At 36.7% G+C, this 24977-nt stretch overlaps 4 protein-coding genes across 4 annotated transcripts; 2 read left to right on the forward strand and 2 right to left on the reverse strand.

Annotated features, from left to right (window-relative positions):
• Positions 1 to 4309: 4309 nt before the first annotated feature.
• LOC137749195 (fasciclin-like arabinogalactan protein 7) lies at positions 4310 to 6319 on the forward strand. The gene is made up of 2 exons (XM_068489310.1): positions 4310 to 4490; positions 5244 to 6319. Exon 2 carries the CDS (start codon positions 5298 to 5300, stop codon positions 6057 to 6059), a length of 762 nt encoding a protein of 253 aa, XP_068345411.1. The 5' UTR covers positions 4310 to 4490; positions 5244 to 5297; the 3' UTR covers positions 6060 to 6319.
• Positions 6320 to 7936: 1617 nt separating this feature from the next.
• On the forward strand, positions 7937 to 12325 carry LOC137709532 (fimbrin-5-like). The gene is made up of 14 exons (XM_068448618.1): positions 7937 to 8023; positions 8165 to 8335; positions 8485 to 8720; positions 8812 to 8983; positions 9078 to 9116; positions 9244 to 9312; positions 9439 to 9555; positions 9866 to 10077; positions 10185 to 10340; positions 10438 to 10637; positions 10890 to 11056; positions 11161 to 11257; positions 11492 to 11583; positions 11847 to 12325. Exons 1-14 carry the CDS (start codon positions 7937 to 7939, stop codon positions 12111 to 12113), a joined length of 2082 nt encoding a protein of 693 aa, XP_068304719.1. The 3' UTR covers positions 12114 to 12325.
• A 1054-nt stretch (positions 12326 to 13379) lies between these two features.
• On the reverse strand, positions 13380 to 17028 carry LOC137708517 (BTB/POZ domain-containing protein At2g04740). The gene is made up of 5 exons (XM_068447613.1): positions 16352 to 17028; positions 14819 to 15578; positions 14544 to 14580; positions 14070 to 14203; positions 13380 to 13980 (listed from the first exon to the last, which is right to left on the reverse strand). Exons 1-5 carry the CDS (start codon positions 16824 to 16826, stop codon positions 13563 to 13565), a joined length of 1824 nt encoding a protein of 607 aa, XP_068303714.1. The 5' UTR covers positions 16827 to 17028; the 3' UTR covers positions 13380 to 13562.
• Positions 17029 to 17609: 581 nt separating this feature from the next.
• On the reverse strand, positions 17610 to 21157 carry LOC137708198 (uncharacterized). The gene is made up of 7 exons (XM_068447218.1): positions 20283 to 21157; positions 19695 to 19811; positions 18870 to 19048; positions 18699 to 18792; positions 18498 to 18575; positions 18280 to 18381; positions 17610 to 18018 (listed from the first exon to the last, which is right to left on the reverse strand). Exons 1-7 carry the CDS (start codon positions 20760 to 20762, stop codon positions 17884 to 17886), a joined length of 1185 nt encoding a protein of 394 aa, XP_068303319.1. The 5' UTR covers positions 20763 to 21157; the 3' UTR covers positions 17610 to 17883.
• Between the last annotated feature and the right edge of the window lie 3820 nt (positions 21158 to 24977).

A 24977-nucleotide genomic window follows, 5' to 3' on the forward strand; every position in this document is an offset into this window, starting at 1 on the left:
ACCAGGTCCATGTTAATTGATGCTTAGGATGCAGACCTTGCTTAGACTTTAGCCAAACCAACGTGAGAGTAGGGCTTTTGACTAAGATATGTTCTAATTCACTTGAAGGCTTATTAACTGAATGGATAGCCTCCTGAAATTGCCATTTAGTCTCAATTTACTTCTCGAAACCAGTTTTGTTGTACTTTGCCCCCTGAAGCTGTTATTTTCAACTCTTTTGGTCTCACTTCACCTCCACTCCATTAAAGAAACATTAAATTCAAGGGTATTTTGGACATTTCACTTTTTACAACAGCTCTTTGTCTTGCCTCCATCCAGCCCTTCAGTTTAGTTGAATGATCTTCTTTGCGAAACAAATTAGGGTTTATGAAAGAAGATAAAGGAATTTAATGATTTATTAGACTTGAATTTAATGATTTATTAGGCTTGAATTTAACGTTTCTTTAATGAAATTGGGTGAAATGAGACCAAACGAGTAGAAAAAGGCAGTTTTATAGGTAAAGTGAGACAAAACCAGTTTTAAAGTGTAAATTGAGACTAAATGGCAGTTTCATGAGGTAATTCAACTAATAAGCCTTCACTTTTATTTGCTCTAATTTACATATAAAGGGATTTGAACTTGAGTGCAAGATGACGAATATAATATCCTAACCAACATGACACTAGAAGTCTTCCTCCACACGCCTTCTACTAGGTTAACATCTTCTGCCAATAGGAGCTGTCCTTGCATTTAGGATGGATACCTTCCTTTCAAAGTGTGATAAAATCATTGATTTAAAGGTAGTTTACTTGCTTAATACTTGCGCTAAGGACTTATAAATAGAATTTACCTTGGGATGACCTTATCTTCTCCATTTCTTGGTACAACCTCTCTCTTTTCTTCACTTGCCGTGTAGCACTAAGTTACTTATGAATGTATGCATGCAATCCGGGAGCACTTTGGGGTGAACACCCATCCGAACAAGTAGGGTCAAAAGAAAATTAATTATTAACTAGCTTATGGATTATTTGTAGTTGCTTTCTAAATATTTGAAGAGGCCGAAACTCATGAAACTCTCCTCCTATTTATAATATTGATCCCTATTATATTATGAGAACTCTTTTTGTTAAAAAGACGATTTGGTCTTCTATTCATGATTCAATAAAATTATCATAAATAGACAATTAGATTTAAACCCAATTCCTTAAGCAAGTTTGCCTCTTATATTTATGTTGGAATCTTTCTCTTTATAATTTATTAGATTTAATTTAGAATCTGACTCAAATAAAAAAAAACAATTTTAAAAAGTTGAGATTACAATGTTGGTTAGTTAATTAAACGAGGATCATGTGCAAAAACACTGCTCGTAGCCAACTAATTGGTGTGATTAAAAATTGCCATCACACCTTTCCCCAAGTAGAAGACAAATCCCATACCTCTTAAAATGATTAACAAAATAAACTACCTGATTTGACCGCAAATACCAATGGGTTTCACATGCCTCTTAAATATCTAAGACTTAATCTACCAGTTTAAAGTGATTACATTTTAAAAAATTAAATATATTTATTATTTCTAGCTTGGTAAATCGGATCGCAATAGTAAATCAACAATGTGTTTTACAATTTCGATACATAGTTGCGACAAAGATGATATACAGATATACGTTTAGAATGAGTTCGATATCTAATTGTGGTATTTTGCAGTCGCAATGTGAGTAAATTGTTGAAATCTTTATAAAAAAAATAAAAATAAAAAAAAATATTATCAGATAAGAGTTGGTTAATGCTAATCTGAATATTAGAAAAGTTATTACAATAATAGAGTATCGATTACTTTTCTCTTGTTCAATGATGGCGATGGTTTGATCATCTTGATATTAAGGTTTTTTTTAGCTAAAATGATTTTTGAAATTGGTATAACTCTTCACTTTAATCCTTGAAATTTAAAATTGATAGAGCTCGTCTTTGAGTTTATTTACCGTTAATCATTTTGATTGTTCCGCGAATAATCACAGTTAAATAAGGAAAAATGACAAAAATAATCTCGTTTTTTGTCAAATCATTTTGGCTCATTGCCTATTAAATTGAGTGTATTTTTGTGATTCTAATCCTTATTTAACAAAGATTTTTCAAGAAATGACTAACAGGATTGAATTGTGGACAACTCGGAAACCAGTTTTATTGATTTCAAACGTCACGAACCAAAATGAGAAGTTATGACAATCTCAGAGATCATTTTAGTTAAAAAGTCAGCTATTAATATACAACACAATTAGTAATAACTTTTCCTTTAAAACAAAATTAAAATAATTATGATTATGTAATAGATTAAGATGATTATATTATTTTGGACGAGAGATTAATAATGATTTTAGGGTCTCATTATTTTATCATGTTTGTATAGATGCCTAATCTTGGGCATGTGTCGCGTGGTGTCTCTGTCGGCGGCGAAACAGCATCGTATTTTCTTGTGTAATGGGTCGCCAATATTTACGGCGTGGCGGTAGTTTCTCGTGCGGGAGTGCGCGTGTTTACCGAATCATTGGTACCGGTTGACACCGGGGGAATTTGGAACAACCGGACAGCCGATGCCTGTTGGTCCAAATAGGAGAAAAGATTCGAACGCTGGACTTCGAGTGTGATGATAAACGTTCTTAACTATTGATTTACAAACCTCTTGCTTCTCACTATGAGATTTAGATCACGCATCGTACAAGTTTTTCAGACTCGTTTTTCTTGCCATCGTTTGGGGTTCAAGTAATGAGACAGCGAGTAGTGAGTCCTAATTAGGATGTGTATTTGATTAATGTAACAAAAAATAAGCGTTGACCTAACAATTGTTGCTTGAACTATACATATTGCATTTTGGTTTTTTTAGCCAAAATTGTTCATGAGATTGACTTAAATTCTCATTTTGGTCCGTTAGATTTAAAATCGATAGAATTAGTCCATAAGTTTGTCCACTATCAATCATTTTTGTCATTCTATGAAAAATCTCTGGTAAATAAAATTAAAATGACAAAAACCCTAGTTTTTTGTCAAATCATTTTGGCCATTGTTTATTAAATTGAGGATATGTTTGTATTTTTTTTTGTTCTTATTTAACAAAGATTTTTCACGGAATGACCAAAATAATTACTGGTAGACGAACTCAGGAATCACTTATATTGATTTCAAATCTCATGTACTAAATTGAGGAATTATATATGCCAATCTCTAAGACTATTATAGCTGAAATGCCTTCATTTTTTTACTGAATTTGAACCATTACTTATACTTTAGTTTTACTTTTACAGTTTCTTTTGCTTCAAAGTAATTAATCATCAAAACTTGAGCTAGAAAAATGAAATCCAACAAAAGGTAAAGAAGTGAGAATCTCTTTTTTCAATTTGACCATGTGTATCCTTTCAACAAATCAAACCTTTAAACAAAAAGAGGCAAATATGCACATTTTTCGACTCACATCCACTTCATCTGCATTACCAAGGACTTGATGTCAATGGATGTAGAAGTACTTCTACATACTCATTCCTTTGCTTGGAGTTGGTTGATACAGTAAAAGTTAGTTACTTTGTCCTTCTCCTAGTTCCTACCCTATAATTTACCACCCAAGTAAATACCAACAAGTTACTCAAGCAAAGAGTGAGCGAACAGAAAAACCCAGTTACAAAGCATAAGCAACTGCTCAAACTAGGGTGTCAACATGTCCTATGACGCGAAGACACAACACAAATACAAAAAATAGGTCTTTATGTGTACACAATTAATATTGTTCAACTAATATGATACTAATATCCCCATGAAATAAAAAGAATGTTAGCCAAGACGAGTTCTTGGTGCTCTTACTATTGAGCATAATCAACAACTTACATTAGCTGAGATGCAACGTATGAGAAAAACTGAATTGGGGGCTCAAGGAATTGAGCATTTCCTCATGGGAACATTGGATTGCATCCCCTAATATAGGTCGGCACTGAATTAATTTTTTTTTTCATTTTTGCGATGATGGATAGTGTAAATTATTAACTTGCGCTAATATAAATAAATAATTATGAACGAGACTTGTTGCCAACGTAGCTTAAAGTAGCATGACACGATAGTTTAATGAGAAAATGTAGGAGAAAGTTTTCAATGCATTTAAAAACTGATTAGATGAAGTGATTTAGAAATCCCACCCTACCTCTCTTTCTCTCTCTCTCTCTCTCTCTCTCTCTCTCTCTCTCTCTCTCTCCCCCTCTTGTACGTGAAAGTCATCCCAATTAAAGTACTTGTACATGTTAAGAAGCATCCTCAGTTTGCTAAGCATTACCCCACACTTTCCATCTTTACATCTCTTCACACCACCACCACCGTTGCACCAGCCGGTTCCATTCCCCACTCCCACATTTTCTTTGGTTTTTATCTCACCAACAAAACCCCCCATCTCTCACCTTATATACCCTCATCACATTTCACTCTTTAATTGCATTCCCAACCTCCATTCTCTCTAAGTTCCTCTGCTCTGAGAGGTCAGTGCCACTATTTTTTTTTCAGGATTTTGTGTGTTCAATTACACTTCTTTGAGCTTCTGAAAGTTTACTGCTTTACTTCATTATCTGTTGTATTAAGTGTTATTGTATGTGTGTGTATCTCTCTGATATGCTGTGATGTATTATTCTGATTTGAACTGATCTACCTAATATGTTGGTGTGCATTGTTTGAATGTGGAGTCTTTCCTCTTGTTCTTCTAGTGATTTGTTGAATTGGGTTTTACTGAGAAACCTCTAGTGAGTGTGGGAAAGGTGAATCATTGCTTCATAGAAACTGAAGTTTTGATCTTCTTCTTTTTTCCCATTTTTTAATTTATTTTCTGGGTTCACAAACAGGGAATTGGGTCATTTTCTAAATTATTTTCACCTGCATTTCTTGTTTCTGCATTGCAGCTTCATTTACTGTTGCATCTGTTCTTTCAGTGTAATCCATTAGATCTCTAATGGGTAATTATCCTGTTTTTACAAATATTTTTACTGTAAATCAAGATCTGGCTCATTGTGTTTTTCTTACTCTTTCCAAGAGTTAGAAAACTGGTTTTTGTGGAAAATTAGTTCTAGTGCAATGGAAAGGTGAAAAGTTTGGATCTTGGAGTAAACTGAAGAGTTTCTACTATTCACACTCTGATTAATTGGCATTTGTTTCATAGCAGTGGTTAATTGGTATTTTAGCACCTTGCATGTCTTGTTAAACTGAGATTTTAATTCACTATTTGGAATTTATTATTGCAGGAATTTGGAGAGTGTTTACCATACCAAATAGTACTATCAAGATTTTTGGACGAAATGGAACTTCCTGTGGTTTGCATGCTACTGCTTCTGTGTTCTTCAGCAGCATATGCTCAAAAAGCCAAACCTCCCTCTCCCTCTTTCAGCCCTACTCCAGCCCCAGCCCCAGCGCCAGATTTCGTGAACCTCACGGCTTTACTCACCGTGGCCGGCCCCTTCCACACCTTCCTTAACTACCTTCAGTCTACCAAAGTGCTTGAGACCTTCCAAGACCAAGCCAACAAAACCGAGGAAGGCATCACTATCTTTGTCCCAAGTGACAGTGCCTTCACAGCTCTTAAGAAGCCCTCTTTGTCCAATCTCACCGCTGACCAGCTCAAGTCCGTCATCTTATTCCATGCCTTGCCGCATTACTACACTCTAGCTGACTTCAAAAACCTCAGTGAATCAAGCCCGATTCCTACCTTTGCCGGCGGAGATTACACTTTGAACTTCACTGATGCTTCAGGCTCTCCGCACCTTACCTCAGGATGGTCAAACACAAAAGTGAGCAGCAGCGTGTACTCGACAGATCCTGTTGCAGTTTACCAAGTTGACAAGGTTCTTCTACCCGAGGCAATCTTTGGTACTGACATTCCTCCAACCCCAGCTCCAGCACCAGCTCCTGACATTGCACCAGCTGCAGATGCTCCAACCGCTGACGGAGGCTCATCTCGAGGATCTTCACCGGGAAAATCTTCGTCTTACAGGATTATCAGCTGGGGCATTTGGGGTCACTTGCTTTTGGCAGTCTCAGGTGGCCTGGCTTTGATCTTGTGAGAGACTTTACCTTTGATCGAACATTGTTTTTAAGTTATGTTATGAGGGTCGATTCAGTTATTTTCGTTCGATTGCTTGATTTGAAACTATTTTTTCGTGGACATATGTGGTACAGAATATCTCTGTGTATGAGAATTTGAGTTCTTTTATTACCTGAGTAAATGGGATTTTGTTTGATCTGCTGCTCTTTATGCAGTGAAAAATGATTGTACTTTTAATTTAAATATTGTGTTGCGTGGCTTACAAGTTATACATAAATATATGTGAGATTTTTCATGTTTTGGGGATCGCCTACTGTTTTTTGCTTCTTCTGAGGTTTTCACTGTGTCTCATTGAGAAACATGTTGCGTAGAAAAAAGATTAAGCATTGCTCGCTAAATTGATCTTTACGAGGAGAAAGACTTGTGTGTCACAAAGTATATTTAAAGACGTGAATATCACGAAGTATATTTTCCCATCTTTAAGTGTCATCGAGTTTATATTTTTATCTCAGTATCGCACTCATTATGAGACTTGGGAGATAACTTGGGTAGATGGGATATATCTCCAACCATGAGTCATGCTATGAACCTGCCCTTACTTTTGCTTATGACACCACCTGCCTTTTCAAACTATGGTGAAGTAAGACTGAGTTTATGAGCTTATTATCCTAGGGTGGAACAGGTTGATAGGATCCTCTTTTTTACATTCCCATGTTCCTCCTGTGTGGCGACGTGGGGGTGTAAAAAAGGAAAAAGAGAAATGAGGTTTCTCTCGCTTTTGGCATAGTGGGCCCTAGCGGGAGGCCCACACGGGGTTAAGCTAAGGCAGAAGTTCACTAGACACTCAAATGAAGGAGTAATATATGCAAATGTGGTAAGAATGAAATCTTGTTTTGAATTCTTATTGTTTGAGAATCATTTTGTTTTCAGTTTTCACTTTTTTAAAATTGAAAACTGAAATCTTATTTAGTAACTCGTTTCAAATTAAGTTTTTACAAAAATTAAAATTGTTCAACATTTGGCCTTTGTTTTCAGTTTTTATTTTTCTTAAAACTGAATACTGACAAAAAATAAAAAATAAAAAATAAAATAGTTATCAAACGTTCCTTAAATCAACAAGCAACCAATGTGAACAAACTCTTTACTGACCAATGTAAAATTTTATAACTTTCCGACATACGATAGTGCTCACAATAATGTGTTTACTTAGAAGGAAGCACAATAAATTATTTGAAATTTATAGAAGATGCCAAACGGACGTTCCCACGGAAAATGAATGGTTTTTGTGTTCCCTTTTCCCTCAAAATATTATTAGACATTCTCACACTCCTTATACAGAGACATGGCATCTCCTCTGCTTTTTCCATTTTCCTAATCTAACTTGCCTTCCGCCTGGCTCTCCGCGCGTCCTTTCGCCTACACGTTTTTCTCTCCTTCTCTCACTTTCGCTTCTTCCCTTTCATCAAATCTATACACAAATATTTCTCTCTCTCTCTGAAGAACATCCAAAGTTCTGCAGAAACGATGAGAAAGTCTATCAATTTCGGTTTTGTTTTCTGAGTGTCCGTCAGGTACACCCCATTCCCGGACGTGGGTTTTGATTCTTTTGTTGGTTTATGTCCGTTACTGTACGATTAGATTGCTGGGTCAATCTTAAAAACGCGTTTTTTGATCGACGTGCATGGTAGTTTACATCTGTGATATGATTCCTCAATTGGGTTCTCTTCATATATCGATCTAGTTTGTGTTTCTGCTGTTGCCAGATAAATAATTCCATGCTAAAATGTCGAACGTTGTGATCTTTATGGATATTTGAAGATTGAAATATGTGATTTTTATTTCTGGGAATTCAGTGTTTGAGTTTTTTTGTACCGGGAATTTGGCACAAAGGGGAACATGTCTGCGTTTGAAGGAGTTATTGTTTCTGACACATGGCTGCAGAGCCAATTCACTCAAGTCGAGCTTCGCACCCTCAAATCGAAAGTAAGCTTTTTTCTATTTCTTAACAAATATATGCATTTTGTTTTTTGTTCAATTTTTAAGCTGTATATGTTATTTTGGAGAAATTATATGATCATTTGGCAATTTTGTGGTGATATGTGGAATTGGTTGCATTGGTTTTAGTTTCTTTCGATAAGGAATCAGTCTGGTCGAGTCACATTGGGAGATTTGCCGCCTGTTTTTGCGAAATTGAAGGCTTTCAGTGAAATGTTTAATGAAGATGAGATTAAATCAATCTTGTTGGAGTCGGGCAAGGACACTGGCGAAGATACTGATTTTGAGTCCTATCTTCGGGTGAGTTTTCGAGTATGGAGCAAAGTCTTCCATTTCTCCTTCATTTAAATGAGATTATTGAACATGCATTTTCAGTTTTGTTCCTTATGACTGTACATCATTTTCTAATTCTTGTTAGACACAATGGAATGAGATTTGCTAAATGGCAGGCACATTTGAATTTGCAAGCGCGTGCAAATGCAAAATCTGGTGGTTCAAAACAATCTTCCTTTCTCAAGGCAACCACAACAACGGTTCACCACGCAATTAATACATCTGAGAAGTCTTCTTATGTTGCCCACATTAATGGCTACCTGGCAGAAGATCCATTCTTGAAGAAGTATCTTCCCTTGGATCCATCTACAAATGCTCTATTTGATCTTGCAAAAGATGGAGTACTACTCTGGTAGGGGAGCCAGAACCACTGAATAATTTTCTACTCAGTAGAGTCAGCTGATATATTCGAGTTTCTTAATTATTTTAGTTGCTTGATGTAGTAAGCTTATCAATATAGCTGTTCCTGGGACTATAGATGAGCGAGCTATCAACACTAAAGCAGTCCTTAATCCGTGGGAGAGGAATGAGAACCATACCCTTTGTCTTAATTCTGCAAAGGCTATCGGCTGTACTGTAGTTAATATTGGCACACAGGACTTGGTTGAAGCAAGAGTAAGTTGAACACTGCCAGCTACCTATTGGAATTTTATTGTTACTTTCCCGTTGTCCTGAGTTAGCTCGTTTTCTCCTTATTCTTAATTTGCAGCCCCATCTTGTACTTGGCTTGATTTCTCAAATAATCAAGGTATGCTATACGAAATCTTTTTTGCCTTTTTCTTGTGTCTTTTAGGTCATAGAAACCACAATGATTCAAGATTTGGGCTGTCCAGGCTTAATCTGTAACTTGTTTTTTCATGTGGTGGCAATATCAGATTCAACTGTTAGCTGATCTCAATCTGAAGAAAACTCCACAACTCGTGGAATTGGTGGATGACAGCCAGGTCAAACTTTTTTTATTTGTTTCCCTTTTATCCTCCGTTGAATAAGGGTGGATGATCTCAATTTACACTTTGCTATGTTTGTGGATGAACACACAAACTTACCTGAGCTATTGTGCTAGTGGACAGGATGTAGAGGAGCTCTTGGGTCTGCCACCCGATAAGGTTCTACTAAAATGGATGAATTTTCATCTGAAGAAAGCTGGCTACGAAAAGCAAGTCACAAACTTTTCTTCTGATGTAAAGGTAAGAGCGAGTTGACCACTTTAGTAATTATAAGCATTTTATGCATAAACCAAATAGCATTGGTGTTACAATTGTACTTCTGGTTTCCAGTAAACTGATCACTAGATTATCAATTAGGAGGAAGAAGATTTTATATGTATTATATATACATCGTATCTTATTTGACACTCTTGCAACTAGAATTTGTTGCTGGCTTATAAATAAAAACAATATTCTTCAGAAAACTTCCGACATGATTTCTTTTTGTTTTAAAGTCTGTTGAGTTTTTTCTTGTCATCATGATCATGTAATAATCTCAACACATTTTCAGGATGGAGAGGCTTATGCTTACCTGCTTAATGCTCTTGCACCAGAGCACTCGGGCCCCGCTGCCTTGGATATGAAAGATCCTACAGCAAGAGCAAACCTGGTTCTTGAGCAAGCAGAGAAATTGGATTGCAAAAGATACCTTACTCCGAAAGACATTGTTGAGGGCTCACCAAATCTTAACCTTGCATTTGTTGCACAAATTTTCCAGCACAGGCAAGAAACAGTATTTCACAAGTGCTTTAGTTTGAGCTAGCAAATCTGGCTTTCTCTATTGCAAATTAATTATGCTGTGTTAATCCTGTGTGGCGTTCTTATTGCAGAAATGGCCTGTCTGCTGATAGTAAAAAAATGTCCTTTGCTGAGATGATGACAGATGATGCTGAAACTTCTCGAGAAGAGAGATGCTTCCGGCTGTGGATTAACAGTCTTGGAACTGCTACCTATGTCAATAATCTTTTCGAAGATGTCAGAAATGGGTGAGATTTTCAATTCCTTCTCACACTTACCCCTTCGAAGCACATACATGTTGTGCCTGGTTGACCTGTGGTTAATGCATCTCACTTGTGCGTGCAGATGGGTTCTTTTAGAAGTGCTTGACAAAATTTCTTCAGGATCAGTCAACTGGAAGAAGGCATCAAAGCCTCCAATAAAAATGCCATTTAGAAAAGTCGAGAACGCCAACCAAGTTATAGAGATTGGAAAGCAATTAAATTTCTCCCTTGTGAATGTAGCAGGGAATGACATTGTGCAAGGAAATAAGAAGCTCGTACTTGGTAAGTTTGAAGAGTTTTTTTCTTTAATGTTCTATCTTGTTATGACCGCAATATTCAATTTTTGTATCCAAGCAAACCTTAAAAGTTATGTTACTTTCTTAGAGCTATACGTTTTCTGATTGACTTGACAAAAATAAAAGACCGAAGTTTTTGTTTCTGGTTGTGCGAAGACAAACTGTGGCCATGGCCTTTTTGTCAATTCATACTTTTTATGATGCAAGTGATAACTTATCAAATTTTCTACCTCTGCAGCATTTTTATGGCAGTTGATGAGGTTTAGTATGCTTCAACTCTTGAGAAACTTGAGATCCCACTCCCAAGATAAAGCGGGTAAAGAGATTACTGATGCCGACATTCTAAATTGGGCGAACAAAAAAGTTAAGAAGGCGGGTAGAAACTCCCAAGTGGAGAGTTTCAAGGTAATTAAGTTGACAATAGCCGTTTTCACTGACAGCTATGATCCCATGGTTGGTGATTCAGTTTTTATTTCTGGTTTTGTTTTTACTGAACTTTCAAATATTAGGATAAAAATCTCTCAAGTGGAGTCTTCTTCCTCGAGCTTCTTAGTTCTGTGGAGCCAAGGGTGGTGAATTGGAGTCTTGCCACAAAGGGGGAAACTGGTATGCTAATTTTTGTTGTTCATGAAGGTTTTTTCTTACAATATTGTTTGTACACTTATTACATTGTACTTGCTAAAATGTTATTGTGTCGAGCTAGCAGGTTTTTGGCTTCGTAGGGATCAACAATTTGACATGAACATGTACATATAATTACAGTGGGAAACGTTTCACTCCTACGCCATGTTCTTCTTGTTACCTCTCAAGTTTTTAACTTCATTATCATCAATATTGCAGAGGAAGATAAGAAGTTGAATGCAACGTATATAATCAGTGTGGCCAGAAAGCTAGGTTGCTCCATTTTCTTGTTACCAGAGGACATTATAGAGGTATGAGTATTAGAGTTGATCAAAATATTTATACATACTCATCTGTTTCATCTTGACTCGAATATATGAAAACATCGAGTACTTTCTGTCCCGTCTGGCCTCTGATTAAGTCATTTTTATTTCTCATATGTTTCTGTTTATGTTCAAACTGATTATTCAGTTGAAAACTGGTTTTAACCCAAACCTACCTTCTTCAGCGGATTATTGATTAGTTGGTATAAGAAAACACCCAAATTTAACCGTTGTGTGCTCTGGTATGACAGGTAAACCAGAAGATGATGCTTACTTTGACTGCAAGCATCATGTACTGGAGTCTGCAGCAACCGGGAGGGGAGGCGGAATCAAACCTTACCACTCCTGACGGGTCCCCTACAGCTTCTGCTGATGGCGAGAAGGAAGCAGCTTTGGCAAGTGCAGTCTCTAATTTGTCCATGGACAAAGCTGCTTCAAACCATACCTCCCCACAGACAGAACACGAGAATCCCTCGAAGGTCGAAAATGGAAAAACCGGCACTTATGACGAAAGGTGATAGGATATATCCCCAGTCCTTCACATTTCAGTTTTTTTGTTTCCAGAGAGGAGGAATAAGGGGAAACTTGGTTGCAGTTATCAGACTTTCTCTTGTTAAGTGTCTTGTAAAACACATAAAAGTAAAAGGAAGGAGTTTTGTAAATTTTTATTAGAGAGAAATCATTTTTTGTTCACCATTCTTTTACTTTTTGTAAACTATTATTCTTTTTAATTGATATTGTTGCCATTTGATTTTGATTGGTTTTCTTTTTTAATACAAACGATATTCTACCTTAATCTACATTAAGGAGTTGTATTATGCACTTTTCTTTACTCTTAAATTCAAGTGTATTTAATATAGACTTTTTAGAGCATCTCCAAATAAGATATCAAAACTGACACATAGGTATATAACATTAAAAATTGGCAGCAAACTTTCTCCAACTGAGCCTTCAATTTCCTAAGTGGCGCTTAGTCAATTGAAGGCAAAGCCTTCTACTGTCAAATCCATTTAATATTTTTTTCATAGATTTAATGGAAATATAATAAATGTTGTGTATTTTAAGAATTTGATTGGTTGCCTACATTAATGGACCCCACAAGGTGATTAAAAACTTTTAGAATGACATTATTATTTGACATATCGGTTGGATAAAAAAATTGTACAAAATGTCAAATTGCCACATAAGCCATCAAATATTAATTTAATGTTTTAAATTTGACATTTTCTTTACAGATGTTCTATGGAGTCAACAAAAGTCACCTTGTATTGAATAGACTTTTTACAACTTTTAATTAGTTTATGAAATCTCGTGGTATTTAGTTGACTTTTTGTAAGTATACAAAAATCCAAGTGTTTTTAATTTATTTTAAAAGATTTTAAAAGGTCATGGATTTTGATGAACTTTGAGTAAAGATTTTAATAGATTTCTTTTTTCTCAATTCTATGAAGATATACTTCACCATCCACCATAATGCTAATGAACTATTATCATTATCACTACTTACACCACCACCTAACCATAACCATCTTCTCCATACCCACCGCCAAAACTATCACTACCGTCGCCGCCGCCGACATCGTCATTGCCATAAACATCATTGCCACCCTTACTATGACTGCCACCTTTATCTCCATCATCGCCACCCCACCACCACAATCATGAGATAAAGAGAGAGAGACCCTAATTAATGAATCCACCACCTGCATAATATCGCTGAGAGATTTAGATCACTTTAGCAATTGAGAATTGTCAAATCTTCATTTCACCCAATTTCCCAGAAAGAAAAAAATCACTCAAATTATATTTGTAAAACTAAAAAAAAATGTATGGAATTACATGCTCCGACGACCAAGAGATACAAAAGAAACAAATGTACAAACATGTTTTATTCATAATGTTTCTTTCCACTCTTCCTTTCGAAAAAAAATGTTCCATCCATCAAATGGATAAGGAAACAAAATTGGCTAGTCTACGTATTCATGTTCTTGTTCACTTGACATGGGGGCAGTAGCATAAGGGTATAAAGATGTTCTAGGACCATTAGGAATACCGTCGTTGGCAAAACCATCGGATTTTTCTCGTTCTGCGACAACCATGAGCATCTCGAGGCGTTTGTCGAAAATTAACGCACTCTCGTCTCTCTTGTCAAGCTCAGCAGCTTCAGCTTCAAGCCATTTTTCTCGCAAGTCATCGAGAAGGTTGCACTGGTCCGTATTGACTTCAGTTCCTGGTGCGCTTGGAACAGTAGTCCGCAATGATGAATCCCCGGATGGTGGAGGCAGAGTCAACAGCATTGCTCGGAACTCACTCATTTCGGCAAATGCCTCAAAATTACAAGCTATGGTATCGAGGCAAAATTCCCTTATCTTCGGCACATCGTACCTGCACACAAATGTGATTATCATATGATTGTAACATGTCTGAGTTCAAGGCTAACGATCATAGGAGTAGGGGATAAAGGAGCACCATACATGTCTGACAATTGCAGCCAATGGCACAGTTCTCCAGGTGCGGCCTCTTCCAGGTGCGGCAGTAGTACATCAGCTACCGCACGTTTAAGAGGAAACAGTAAATATCTAGCAGCAGCATCAAATAATTCCCCGGCCTGCTCAGTTGACGACGATTATTAGACTAAAAACATAACAGAAACTTTCTTTTCAATAAGGTTACAAGATCCATTATTTCTTTGGAGAACTAATAAAAAGTCCCTCACAAAACTTTTTTTTATCGAAAAAACACTTGGACAACTTCTCTAATTATTAAGAGACAAAAAAAAGGGAAACACACTTAATGAGGGTTTTGAAAAAAAAAGTCCTTGGTAATAGAAAAAGGTGATAAAAACAAGTTGTTTTAAGCGTTTTTGAATAAAAAAAGTTGTGAGGGGCTTTTTATTAATTTTCTATTATTTCTTTGATGCTAGAAGCTCCAATTAATATCTAAGCTACCTGATCAGGGTCTATATCCTTCAATTCGTCCGTGTACCTGAACCAACCAAAGAGTCAAAATAAGTTGCCTGACACAAACAATCCAAAGAACTAAAACATAGTTGATGGCACAACAGTACAAGAATGCTGACTAGGTACTAAATTTCTGGCCATCGTATTGATCAAACAAATAGCTGAAATACCAAATTCCTGGAGTATATTTACTTCATAACACTCTAATTCATTTCTGACACTATGATTATTCTCCTTCAGGAAAAAGAAAAAGGAACACTTACATATACTCGATCATTTTCTCAAATGCTTCTGTGCTCAAATCATGTTCCTCAAGACATGGAAGGGTATCAATGGGCGTGTCATCTTTCCCTTCATGAAAGTCCATCATACGGGATAATCTTGCTTTAAAATATTCCGATCTTGATGCTAGAACCACTTGATGGCATCGGAAATTCTTTTTATCAACTCTTACACAAACATCCGCAAGATCATTTTCAAAATCATTGATTTGCATGGTACCAGCATAAGATATTAATTCTTCGATCCCATTGTTCAGTTTGGGTTGCCGGGTAGAAATAGCAAGAGAAACCTCAAGGATCTTATGCAAGGAAGCAGGAAGCCGATCTTCTTCAGGAAGAAACAGGCCTTGTAAGATGAACCGTTTTTTAGAGCTGTCTATCTCACTTAATGATTTGTAATCGGCATATTTTTGGTGAATCAGTTCTTTCCCTAGAATCCTTTGTAAAGATTCACATTTACATACTTTGCAGATCCTCGCAACATCCTCCATATCATCTACAGCAACCTCTAGTCTGTCCGAGTAAAAGAAATGGATGAGACTGTATAAAGCAGGATACGACAATTTCTCCCTTGCAAATCTTACTTCTTTGCGATGCTTCCAATCAGTCACAAACTTTCTTCTGAAAAATGGTGAACGGGCACTTAAGATGACTCTGTGAGCTTCGATGGCTCTACCTTGAACATAAAATATCACATCTGGAGGGAAGTAGTTGAAACTGGACCCATCGTTGGATTGAAAACCTACTCAGGACCATCAAATGCCCCATTGTCACTTAACATGCATATCGCTTGTGAATGAAAAATATGTTATACAACATGTCCTGACTGGCGTTGACATATATGAAAACGAAAAGCATTAATCAACACATTTAGATTTCAGAAAGTTAGAGCCAATGACATCTTCCTTATCCTTAAATTTCAGAAAACAGAAACGAAAACAGAAAGCCGTACACTTTTACGCCTTATTTAGTAGCATGTCCTGGCTGGCGTTAACATAAATGAAAATGAAGAGCATTAATCAATACATTTAGATTTCAGAAAGTTAGAGCCAATGACATCTTCCTTATCCTTACATTTCCGAAAACAGAAACGAAAATAGAAAGACGAATACTTTAACAACTCTTCACTACTGAATAAGAACACAAAGGGGTGTCTCAAGCTTCATGCTAACTATGTTTTACATGCTAACTATGTTTTACAAAAGCCAATCCTCACACTACATTGGCCAAGACTCAAGAAATGAACTACGAAATTCTTTGTCTTACCTACACTAGAGTTCTCGTAACCCATTTACTCCTCATTGATACTAGATAGCCAACATTTCAAAAGCAAGCATTTCACAACCCCTCAGCTAACAATTAACACCAACCCATTACTTCTTGTTAAATTTTTGAAACCAACCCATTACTTCTTGCGGAATTCGAAACCGACCCATTCCAATTTAGAAACCAACATTTCGATTTTCAAACCATTCAATTGCAAGCACCAATTCACACAATAAACAAGCAAAATACCTGAAATTTCAATGTGGGCATCATCTGCCTGCTCCAAATAAGCCCTATTCGCCCCGCATCCCAAGAAGGTCTCCCTCATGGCGGCCTGTAAGGGGTTCAGCGGCGGGGGCCTGGCCTCAAACGCCTTCAATAGCTTCCGCACCTTCAAATTAAGTGCGGCGTAGTGGCAGCGGTCGCCGTCGAAGGTGTGCTCGGAGCATATGGCGCCGTTCTCGAGCAGCATCCGGGCGGCCTCGAGGTGTCCGGCGAGGCACGCGTAGTAGAGTGCCACCGAGTCCCACTGGTCACGTGCGTTCACGTTGACTCCGGAGTCCAACAGGTACGCGAGGCGGTCAACATCGCCGGCACGTGAGGCCTCGAAAACGTCGCCGTTGGGGACTTTCTTGAGGGCGACGGAGGCAGCGAAGTCGGAGGGGTCGAGGTCGATCCCATCCAGCTCAGGATCGATGGACCAAGACGGCCGGTTTTGAGTCATCGGGTCGGGTTTGGGGGTTTAGTGGGTCGGGGCTTTGGGTGCATGATGGGCGGCAGGGTGGCGGCGGGTGGGTTTGGAGAAAGTGAGCATTCTGGTGTGTTCAGTGTAACGGTTTTTGGATTGAAGGAGAAGGGTCGGAGGGAGATTTGAGTTTTTCTTTATTTAATTGTGGAAAATGAAAAATATCCCTCTTTTTTTTATTGCAAAATAAAATTCATATTTTTTTTATTCTTTGTCAAGAAAAAAAAATCGTTATGGAGAAACTCTTGTGCAGAATGTTATCAGAAAAAGATATGAAAAGGAGAAACTTCCCCGGAGAAGTTCTTAAATTTCGTCGATATTTCTAATATATCGGTTAAATATTGAAGAAATTCTTATATTTTATCTAATTTAAAATTTTCATCATTTTCATTGAAGCAACTAGTATCGATATTGATATTAGAATCAACATATCAACAAATTTACATACAAATATTTCCACCAAGATTTAAGAGTTTATTCCGATATATTTCCAAATCTTTCTCTGATTTTTTTCGATATTCCTACGAAAATATTGACAAATAAATTTCTAGCAGTGTATGGGACGCATAAGGTTGTGATCGTAGCGCTGCTTGGGCATTTATATACCGGTACACTTGCATGGATCTTCCGAAGAAGAGTTCTTAACAGATTACCATTTCCGCATTCCACAAATTACCATTTTTGTAGTTTCTTTTTGTTAGTTGAATAAATTTTCTACAACAAATTGAATTTCATTCAATGAAATTTATAGACACAGCAACGTTGAAGCAAAAATTACAGGGCATAAAAATACGTCAATGCCCGAATTTGCAGCGTATCTAATCATGTATATGGTAACAGTTCCAAATTTACATTCGATCACCTCCTACTACAACATGCTAATACACAACAGGCAGTCTCTCTTACTTGGTTGTTTCGTTCTTACAGAAACGCAGATGAGAGACAACAGTTTCAGTTTCTTTCTTCCCGAGGGGAACAATGCCCCTAACAGGGTGCCCGACATTTTTGCAGCTTGATCAGCTCGATGCAGCAAATGCTATTTCTCGTCCAGTTTTAGGGAATTTAGCCTTCTAACTCTCTGATCGAGCTCTTTCATCACCGCTGGTTCTTGCTTTTTCCTTTGCTTTGATATTGTGTTGGTTGTCATTGAACCTATCTGATCGAATGCCACCTGCAATAGTGTGGACGTCATATTAGATGGAAAATCGTTTCAGAACCTGTTATTCACGGATTTGGAAAATTACGTGAACCTATCTTTTTACATCAATTAATCATTTGTGACAGATCTGTTATCCGTAAATAGGGAATGACATTTATTTTTATATTCACGTTAGTCAAGTTTTTCGTTAATGCATTTACTGATACAAGGTTGACACGACGAAAATAAATACTTCCTTGGGGGGAAAAAGGAAACTGCAGAGAAATGCGTTACCGTCAATAGCTCATCAGGATCAAATAGGTGATGAGTGGTTTTCTGCAGAATACTGATTACATCACCAACATGATGGGTTATAAGCAGCTCATCTTCCTTCATCTGCAATCGCAAATCACAAAATCAGACAAACTTTTCCCGTATTCATGTCAAGAGCTAGTAAATCTGCATAACAAAATACAAGCAATGGAAAAGGCCAAAGTATAAACTTCTTGTACCTTAAAGATTGCCAAAGCGACATGAAACAGAACTTTAGCCCCCTCGTAGAAAAGGACATCCCATACCCTTAGAGTAGTCTTCAAAGAAAAAACGAGAGAGCAATGGAAGTGTTAGTCAATAGTTAGTCACAGAAATTAACAGCATGTCTCTAGAGAGAGAGAGAGAGAGAGAGAGAGAGAGAGAGAGAGATTTGGTTTAACCTCAGAAGGCAAGCTCTTAGAAAAGAGGCATAGAAACCACTCGGTGGCCACAAGGGAGACATCAAATTCCATTGCTTCCAAATGAGCCGCTATCCTGCATTTTGCTTCCGATTTTAAAAGATAGAAAGTAAAACACAAGACACTTCAGGAAAGTCAGTGAAAGGAAGGTACCTCGGGCACTTTTTATCCAGGAACTCCTTGAAAACTCTTTGTTCAACATGGCATCCTGATAAATTATTTGTATAGCAGTCATTAACCAACACATTTTCCAAGAGGACTGCAAGCATCCAAAATGCATCCTCCTCTGTTTTCATCACAAGCAGTAACAATGCTGCAACATAATTTAAGCCCTGCACCAAGAAGGTCGAGCCGTTCAAGGTAAGTAAACATCCACAGCCAAAAGTGAAATAATTCATATGAAAATACAGACAAAGACAGACCAACTTTGGTGCTTCAAAATAATTATCTTGAAAAAATACTTGACATAAGATCTTCTCTGAAGCAACTAATAAGATAAGTAGAGATGAACCTTCAAGAATTTTACAACACAGCAGCAAAAACTCATACTTGAGCGGGGCATAAAACAGGAGTTGGTGAGGTAAGGAGTTGAGATGGCTGGGGAAACAACAAAAAGGTACTGCTGTAACAATAAGTATTTTGGAAACCACTCGAGTATATGCAATTTTTTGTTATTTCTTTGATGAGGATATTCTCTTTAGAAGAGGTGTGGCTTCTAGATAGATCCAGTGTGAACAATGTAAAACATGTAGTTAACAATTGGACTTAAACAGGAAGAGTAACTGTAAAACACAAGAACGGTGCCGTAATGATAAACAATCGAAGGGTTGAATTTAATCTGAACAAAAACAATAATATGATTTACGAGTAACAGAAGTAGAATCTTGAACATGCTGTAGTTCGGAACATTTATGCTCATCGTAATCACGCAGCTTAAAGAATGCCTCAATTGTGTTTTGAAAGTTTTAGGAGAACCACCTGACAGTATCCAACATCAGAATCACGGAACGAATACCCAACAAGGACGCGTCGGAGAGCAGCATGACCCTCTGGGGTGTCCAACCATGGATGACCGGGGAAGGTCCGGGGCAGGTCCTGCACGTACATCAATGAGTGGATTGCAGAAAGTGGAAGAAATTCAATGGCAATACAGATACAACCAATAAGCTATAACCCTTAGCACTAGAGCAAAAAGTAACCTACTTCCCAAAGATTTTCCCAATGGATTTGTATAAGCAGAGACAAATATCCTGCAAACTTGAACATCCCCAAACATCATCCATAAAAGTTTACTACTTTCTAGCATAGCTGATATTTTCCTAAATTCGCAGACGCAGGCATTGCGACATTGGCTAAAGTGGACGTGCTCCCCTCCCCGCAGTTTAGATTAGAATATCACTACTCACTAGTATCAAAAATATTTTACTAAATTGGTCCTGAAATTACTTAATCTCTCAAAAGGGAAGCTTAACCCAAGAAAATCATACCAATATAAAATCAAATTAAAAAATTTTCCAGAACCCACTATTGCAAAATCCAAAAGATGGGGCAAATTAAGAAACTCACATGATCAATCTGCCTGGTGGCAGGGGTGACCTTGCCCTCAGTGGCCTTGATCAGGTCATCGTAATAGCTCTCCGGCGCGGTGGACTTCTTCTTGGCCGCCCCGGACAGCGAAAACCACACCTTGGGGCGGAGCACCGGCGGAATCCCCTTCCTAATCAGCTTCTTCAGAGTGATGGCATTGGCCAAAGCTGAAAACTTTAGGGAGGACTTCAAGTTCCCTTCAGAAATGGAAGTCTGCAGGTACCAATTTGCACCTTTGTTTGCCTCCAACGACCACCATACCCTCCCCTGCTGCCTCACCTTCTCCCTCACCTCATTCAACACATTCACATCATCCACATTCCCTTCCACTGTAAACCCATAAAGGTCCTGGAATTTTACTGTCAGATTCGCCCTCCTGGCATGGATGCTGGGTCTCAGGATTGGTATCTGGGATTGGAATTCCAGGGACAGGTCTCTCTTGCTCTGAGTCCCAAACATCTCTTCAGGTATGGGATTCCAGAGGGTCAGATCAAGATAAGGAGAGAGAAAGAGGAGAGAGAGAGAGAGAGAGAGGATTTGTCAATCAAAGAAAAAACCCACCAGCTACAAATCCATGGTATTGGTCTTCTTTTGCAGTCAGAGAAGAAAAAGCTTTGAAATTTGAACAATTTGTTTGAATTCTACAACTAGGTTGCTGACAGATTTGATGAAAGATGAGTTAGGACAAAAAATCATCACCCGAAAAACCTAGCATTTGTAATGGCCATCAAAGTCTCGTTTCTGCTATTAATAATATCAACTCTACCCAAAAATATTCAAAGATAAAAAATTAAAAAATGAAAATAATTTTTCCTTTTATGTGGGCTTATTTTTGTAGAAAAATAAATATTTTCAGACAAAAAAAAACCGCAGAGAAAAGGAATGGTGGAAAAGAAAAAAAAAAAAAAAAAAAAAAAAAAAACAGGAGATCTTTCCTGCAATGTGAAATGCAAATTACAAAAGGGAAAAATAAGGAAAGAAAGTGGTAGCTGAGATAGGGTTTGATTGTAGAAGACAAGAATATTCTAATTTAGGATTGAAAATTTATTTGTGGAATTGGATGATTAAGAAGTGGTTTTACCAGGAAAGTCCGAATTTTTAGGGATAATTAAGAGAAAATTTGAGCAATTGTCCCTGCACTTTGGAAGAATTGGAGTTTTAGTCCTTGAACTAAAAATCTATGAATATTGATACCTAACTTATTATAATCTGAAGTAATAGTCATTGTTCTTAATTCTTTTAGAACTTCTATTCAAAATAAATGGTTTAAAATGACAAGAATAGATAGAGATTCTAAAGAGTTAACCAAACGGATCATTACTCCACATTATTACAATTTAGAATCAATAATCTCGAATTTTTAATTCGATGACCAAAGCTTTAAGATTAAAGCTACTATAATAAAAATGGATGGTATGAACTATGAAGTGGGAAAGAAAATAGTTTAGGAGGAAGGGGTCAATCTGTAAAATAAGTTAGTGTTGTGGGTTTTTTGTTTAAATTTGCTTCTACAAATATATATTTTTTGGACTTTTTTGGAGACGGTTGACACTGAAAGGAGACAGACATTCACGATTTTCACACCCACTGTATACAGAGTTTCTCTTTCCTTTCTTTCTATTTTTGGCTTCTTTTGTTTTATTTGTTATTTTTGTTAATTCATTTGTTTAGATAATTTTAGATAAAAAAAATAAAATTTGAAAATAATAGGGGAAACTTAGAGATGATTTGCTTTCAATCCATGAACATATGAGCTTTATCTTAAAATATCGGTATCGGTAGAAATATCAATAGATATATCGAAATCAGTTGACTTTGATGAAAATAATGAAAGTTTTCTCAAAAAACGTAGAAGTTTAAAATATAAGTCATATGGCAATTTGTTAATATTAATAGATATGTTAGAAATATCAACGAAATTTGCCGGTTTTAACCGAAACTTAAGAGTTTCTTCAATAGAAGATGAAGTCTTTCCATTATATTTCTATGAATTTTTTCAATTTTTTTCCTATATATATTGACCGCACCGAAATTTTTTTAAACATTGGTTTTTATCAATTCAAGGAGGTGGTGTTTTGATTTGTTCCACGGTGCTGTAATGAGGCTTGGTGGTGCTTTCATTTCTAACAGTGTTGTAAGGAAGGTGCTCCGACAGTTCACTATAGATTTTTTTTTTTTTTGAACAAACGATATTATCTACATTAAAGGAGAGGGTTGGGTTTAGCCTAACAATGAGCTAACAATAATGTGGTTCAAATTTACTTTTAGCGAGAATCGAATATAAAATATTTCACTTACAAGTGAAGATGAATACCTATACTATAATGCTAAGTGGCTACTGTAAATATTTAAATACCTACCACTTGCATATGTTTTTTTTTTTTTTCAAACGATAAGATATTTATAATCATATTTAATATTGAAGTCAAAGAGTAAATATATAATTTTTCCACACAAATAATGGTATAATTTAAAATAAATTTCTTTAAATTAAAAATAATAAGATTTAAAATTTAAATACAGAAAGAATAACACACTGCTCCCTCGGTCTTATGATGCTCAGTCCCCTTAATATTTGCTTTGAAAAAAAGGAATATAATATCCTTAGAGGGATTTAATTGTAATTAAACCAGATTGAGTTCCAACCCAAAATTAGAGGACAAACCACAATTTGACAGAAACGTAAAGCGTGTTTTAGTTTTGAAAATAGGAAGGGGGAGGCAATAATTAAACGAAAGCCGAAGGGCATTTCTGCAGTGAAATTTAACAGTATAGGGCCCCCGAAATAATTACCAGAAATGCTAGTGAGCTGGAGTCGCGTGGGGCCTAGTTTGCGGGACCACAACCTCTAAGCGCGCCAAAAAGGAGGGCTGGAATCACGTGCGAGTACCTCACATTCTTGCTTCTGACCATCAGATCGTGTCCGAAGATGTACAACGCCACGTGGGTAGACTGGCAGTCGTACGTTATGGTTGTGGACCTGTGGTACGAAGCTTACACACGTGTGCTGATGCGGGTTCACGGCATTCAAGATGCGACCTGTGCAGTGTAGTACTGCTCTCTGGAGCCCTGGGGCCCCTAACTAGTGCGTCGTAGGAGGACATGCGGACGCGTTTGGTTCGGTGCTGGGCCGGCCTCCATTGTTACGAATACAAGAAGGTGGGCCGGTTTTTGGGCGGGTCCCACTGGCGGTAGAGCGTGACTCTCTGCAAAATACAGTTTATTTGGTTGCATTGCATCCGGAAAACGGACGTGGTAGAATTCTCTTTCTTTTTTAATCTTTCTGAACAGTTAGGATTAAATTACCTTAATTATTTTTTAATTATTTTGTTTTGAATTTTTTTATAAAAAAAGAAGACAAACAAGAAAGTGTGAGAATAAAAGAGAAGAAAATCTTACGCTGAAATGGACAATGAAACTTAAATAAAGTGTAGTTACGTTGCATTTCTAAATCATTAGAAACAAATATGTTTGATTATCTCAGGTTTAATGTCCTCAAGCATTGTATTCATCCCTTTACATTATTTCGTAAGTTTAGTGTTTGTTTCGTGTCTAGAATTAGATTAAATAACTCAATATATTTAAAGTTGAAATTATGATTAAAAAATGACGTTAAACTTGAAGCTAAAAGATGGAGTATTCAATTAGAAGAAATAAGTTTACAACAAAGAACATTAATTTATGCATTGACTTTGGGTCCTCCATATTTTTAGCTTTGACCACATTTTGTTTTTAGAAATGAAAAGTCTTAAATTCGATACTTGTTAAAGATGAATTTACACCGTATTATTGCTAACTTATTGTGTAGTTTTTTTCACTTTCACACCCCCTTAGTGTAGATAATATCGTTTATTCAAAAGAAAAAATGTCAACTCAAAACCCTAAATTCCAAAAATGAAAAGGGAGTTAATGTCAAGGGGCATGCAAAATTAAGTTTGGCCAAATACTTTTTCCATTTGAAGAAAAATTTTATAATTTCAAATGATTGAAACTGGTGACATCAAAGTATGTAGGTTTTTCAGAGAGACCCCTATATATATGAAATATAGTTTGATCATTGTTTGATCATTTATAGGCTGTTATCGGGTGCCTTCAACTGAAATTATGAAAATTTGCAATGAAATTGGTGTACTAACTCATTCAAATTAATCGGAATTAGAGAAGAATTAAAAAAAAAAAAATCAAAAGTTTGAATTCTGCAATGAATTCTAACCAAATTTATATAATGGATCGTTAAATATCGTCGATATTCATTAATTTTCCTATATATCGCCGATATATGGTGAAGTTTGCATTTCAACCATATTTCATATCGATCCTTGATTTTTCAGATATTTCAACAAAAATATCGATTATTTCATGTATGTTTTAAACACTAATCGGGAGAGAGACACGTACACAAAAAGATCAATTATTTTTGGGTACAATTCAATACTGATATGGCCTATGGGGTCCTTTTGTGCTCAATAAAAATCATCGTCTTGGATCATGCATTACACGTGCTATCACTTCTTTCCTTTACTACAAAGACAAGATCATGTCAGTTCCCCAAAAAAAAAAAAAAAAGAAAAAAAAAGGGCAAGATCGTGCAGGACATAATTTATCGGATACCTCCATACAACTACTACTCAATCACATGCAGCGAGGTTTTTTATGATGTAGGGCACAACAGTA

This window comes from Pyrus communis, chromosome 11 (assembly GCF_963583255.1).
Source record: "Pyrus communis chromosome 11, drPyrComm1.1, whole genome shotgun sequence".
In the NCBI taxonomy this organism is placed as follows: Eukaryota; Viridiplantae; Streptophyta; class Magnoliopsida; order Rosales; family Rosaceae; genus Pyrus; species Pyrus communis.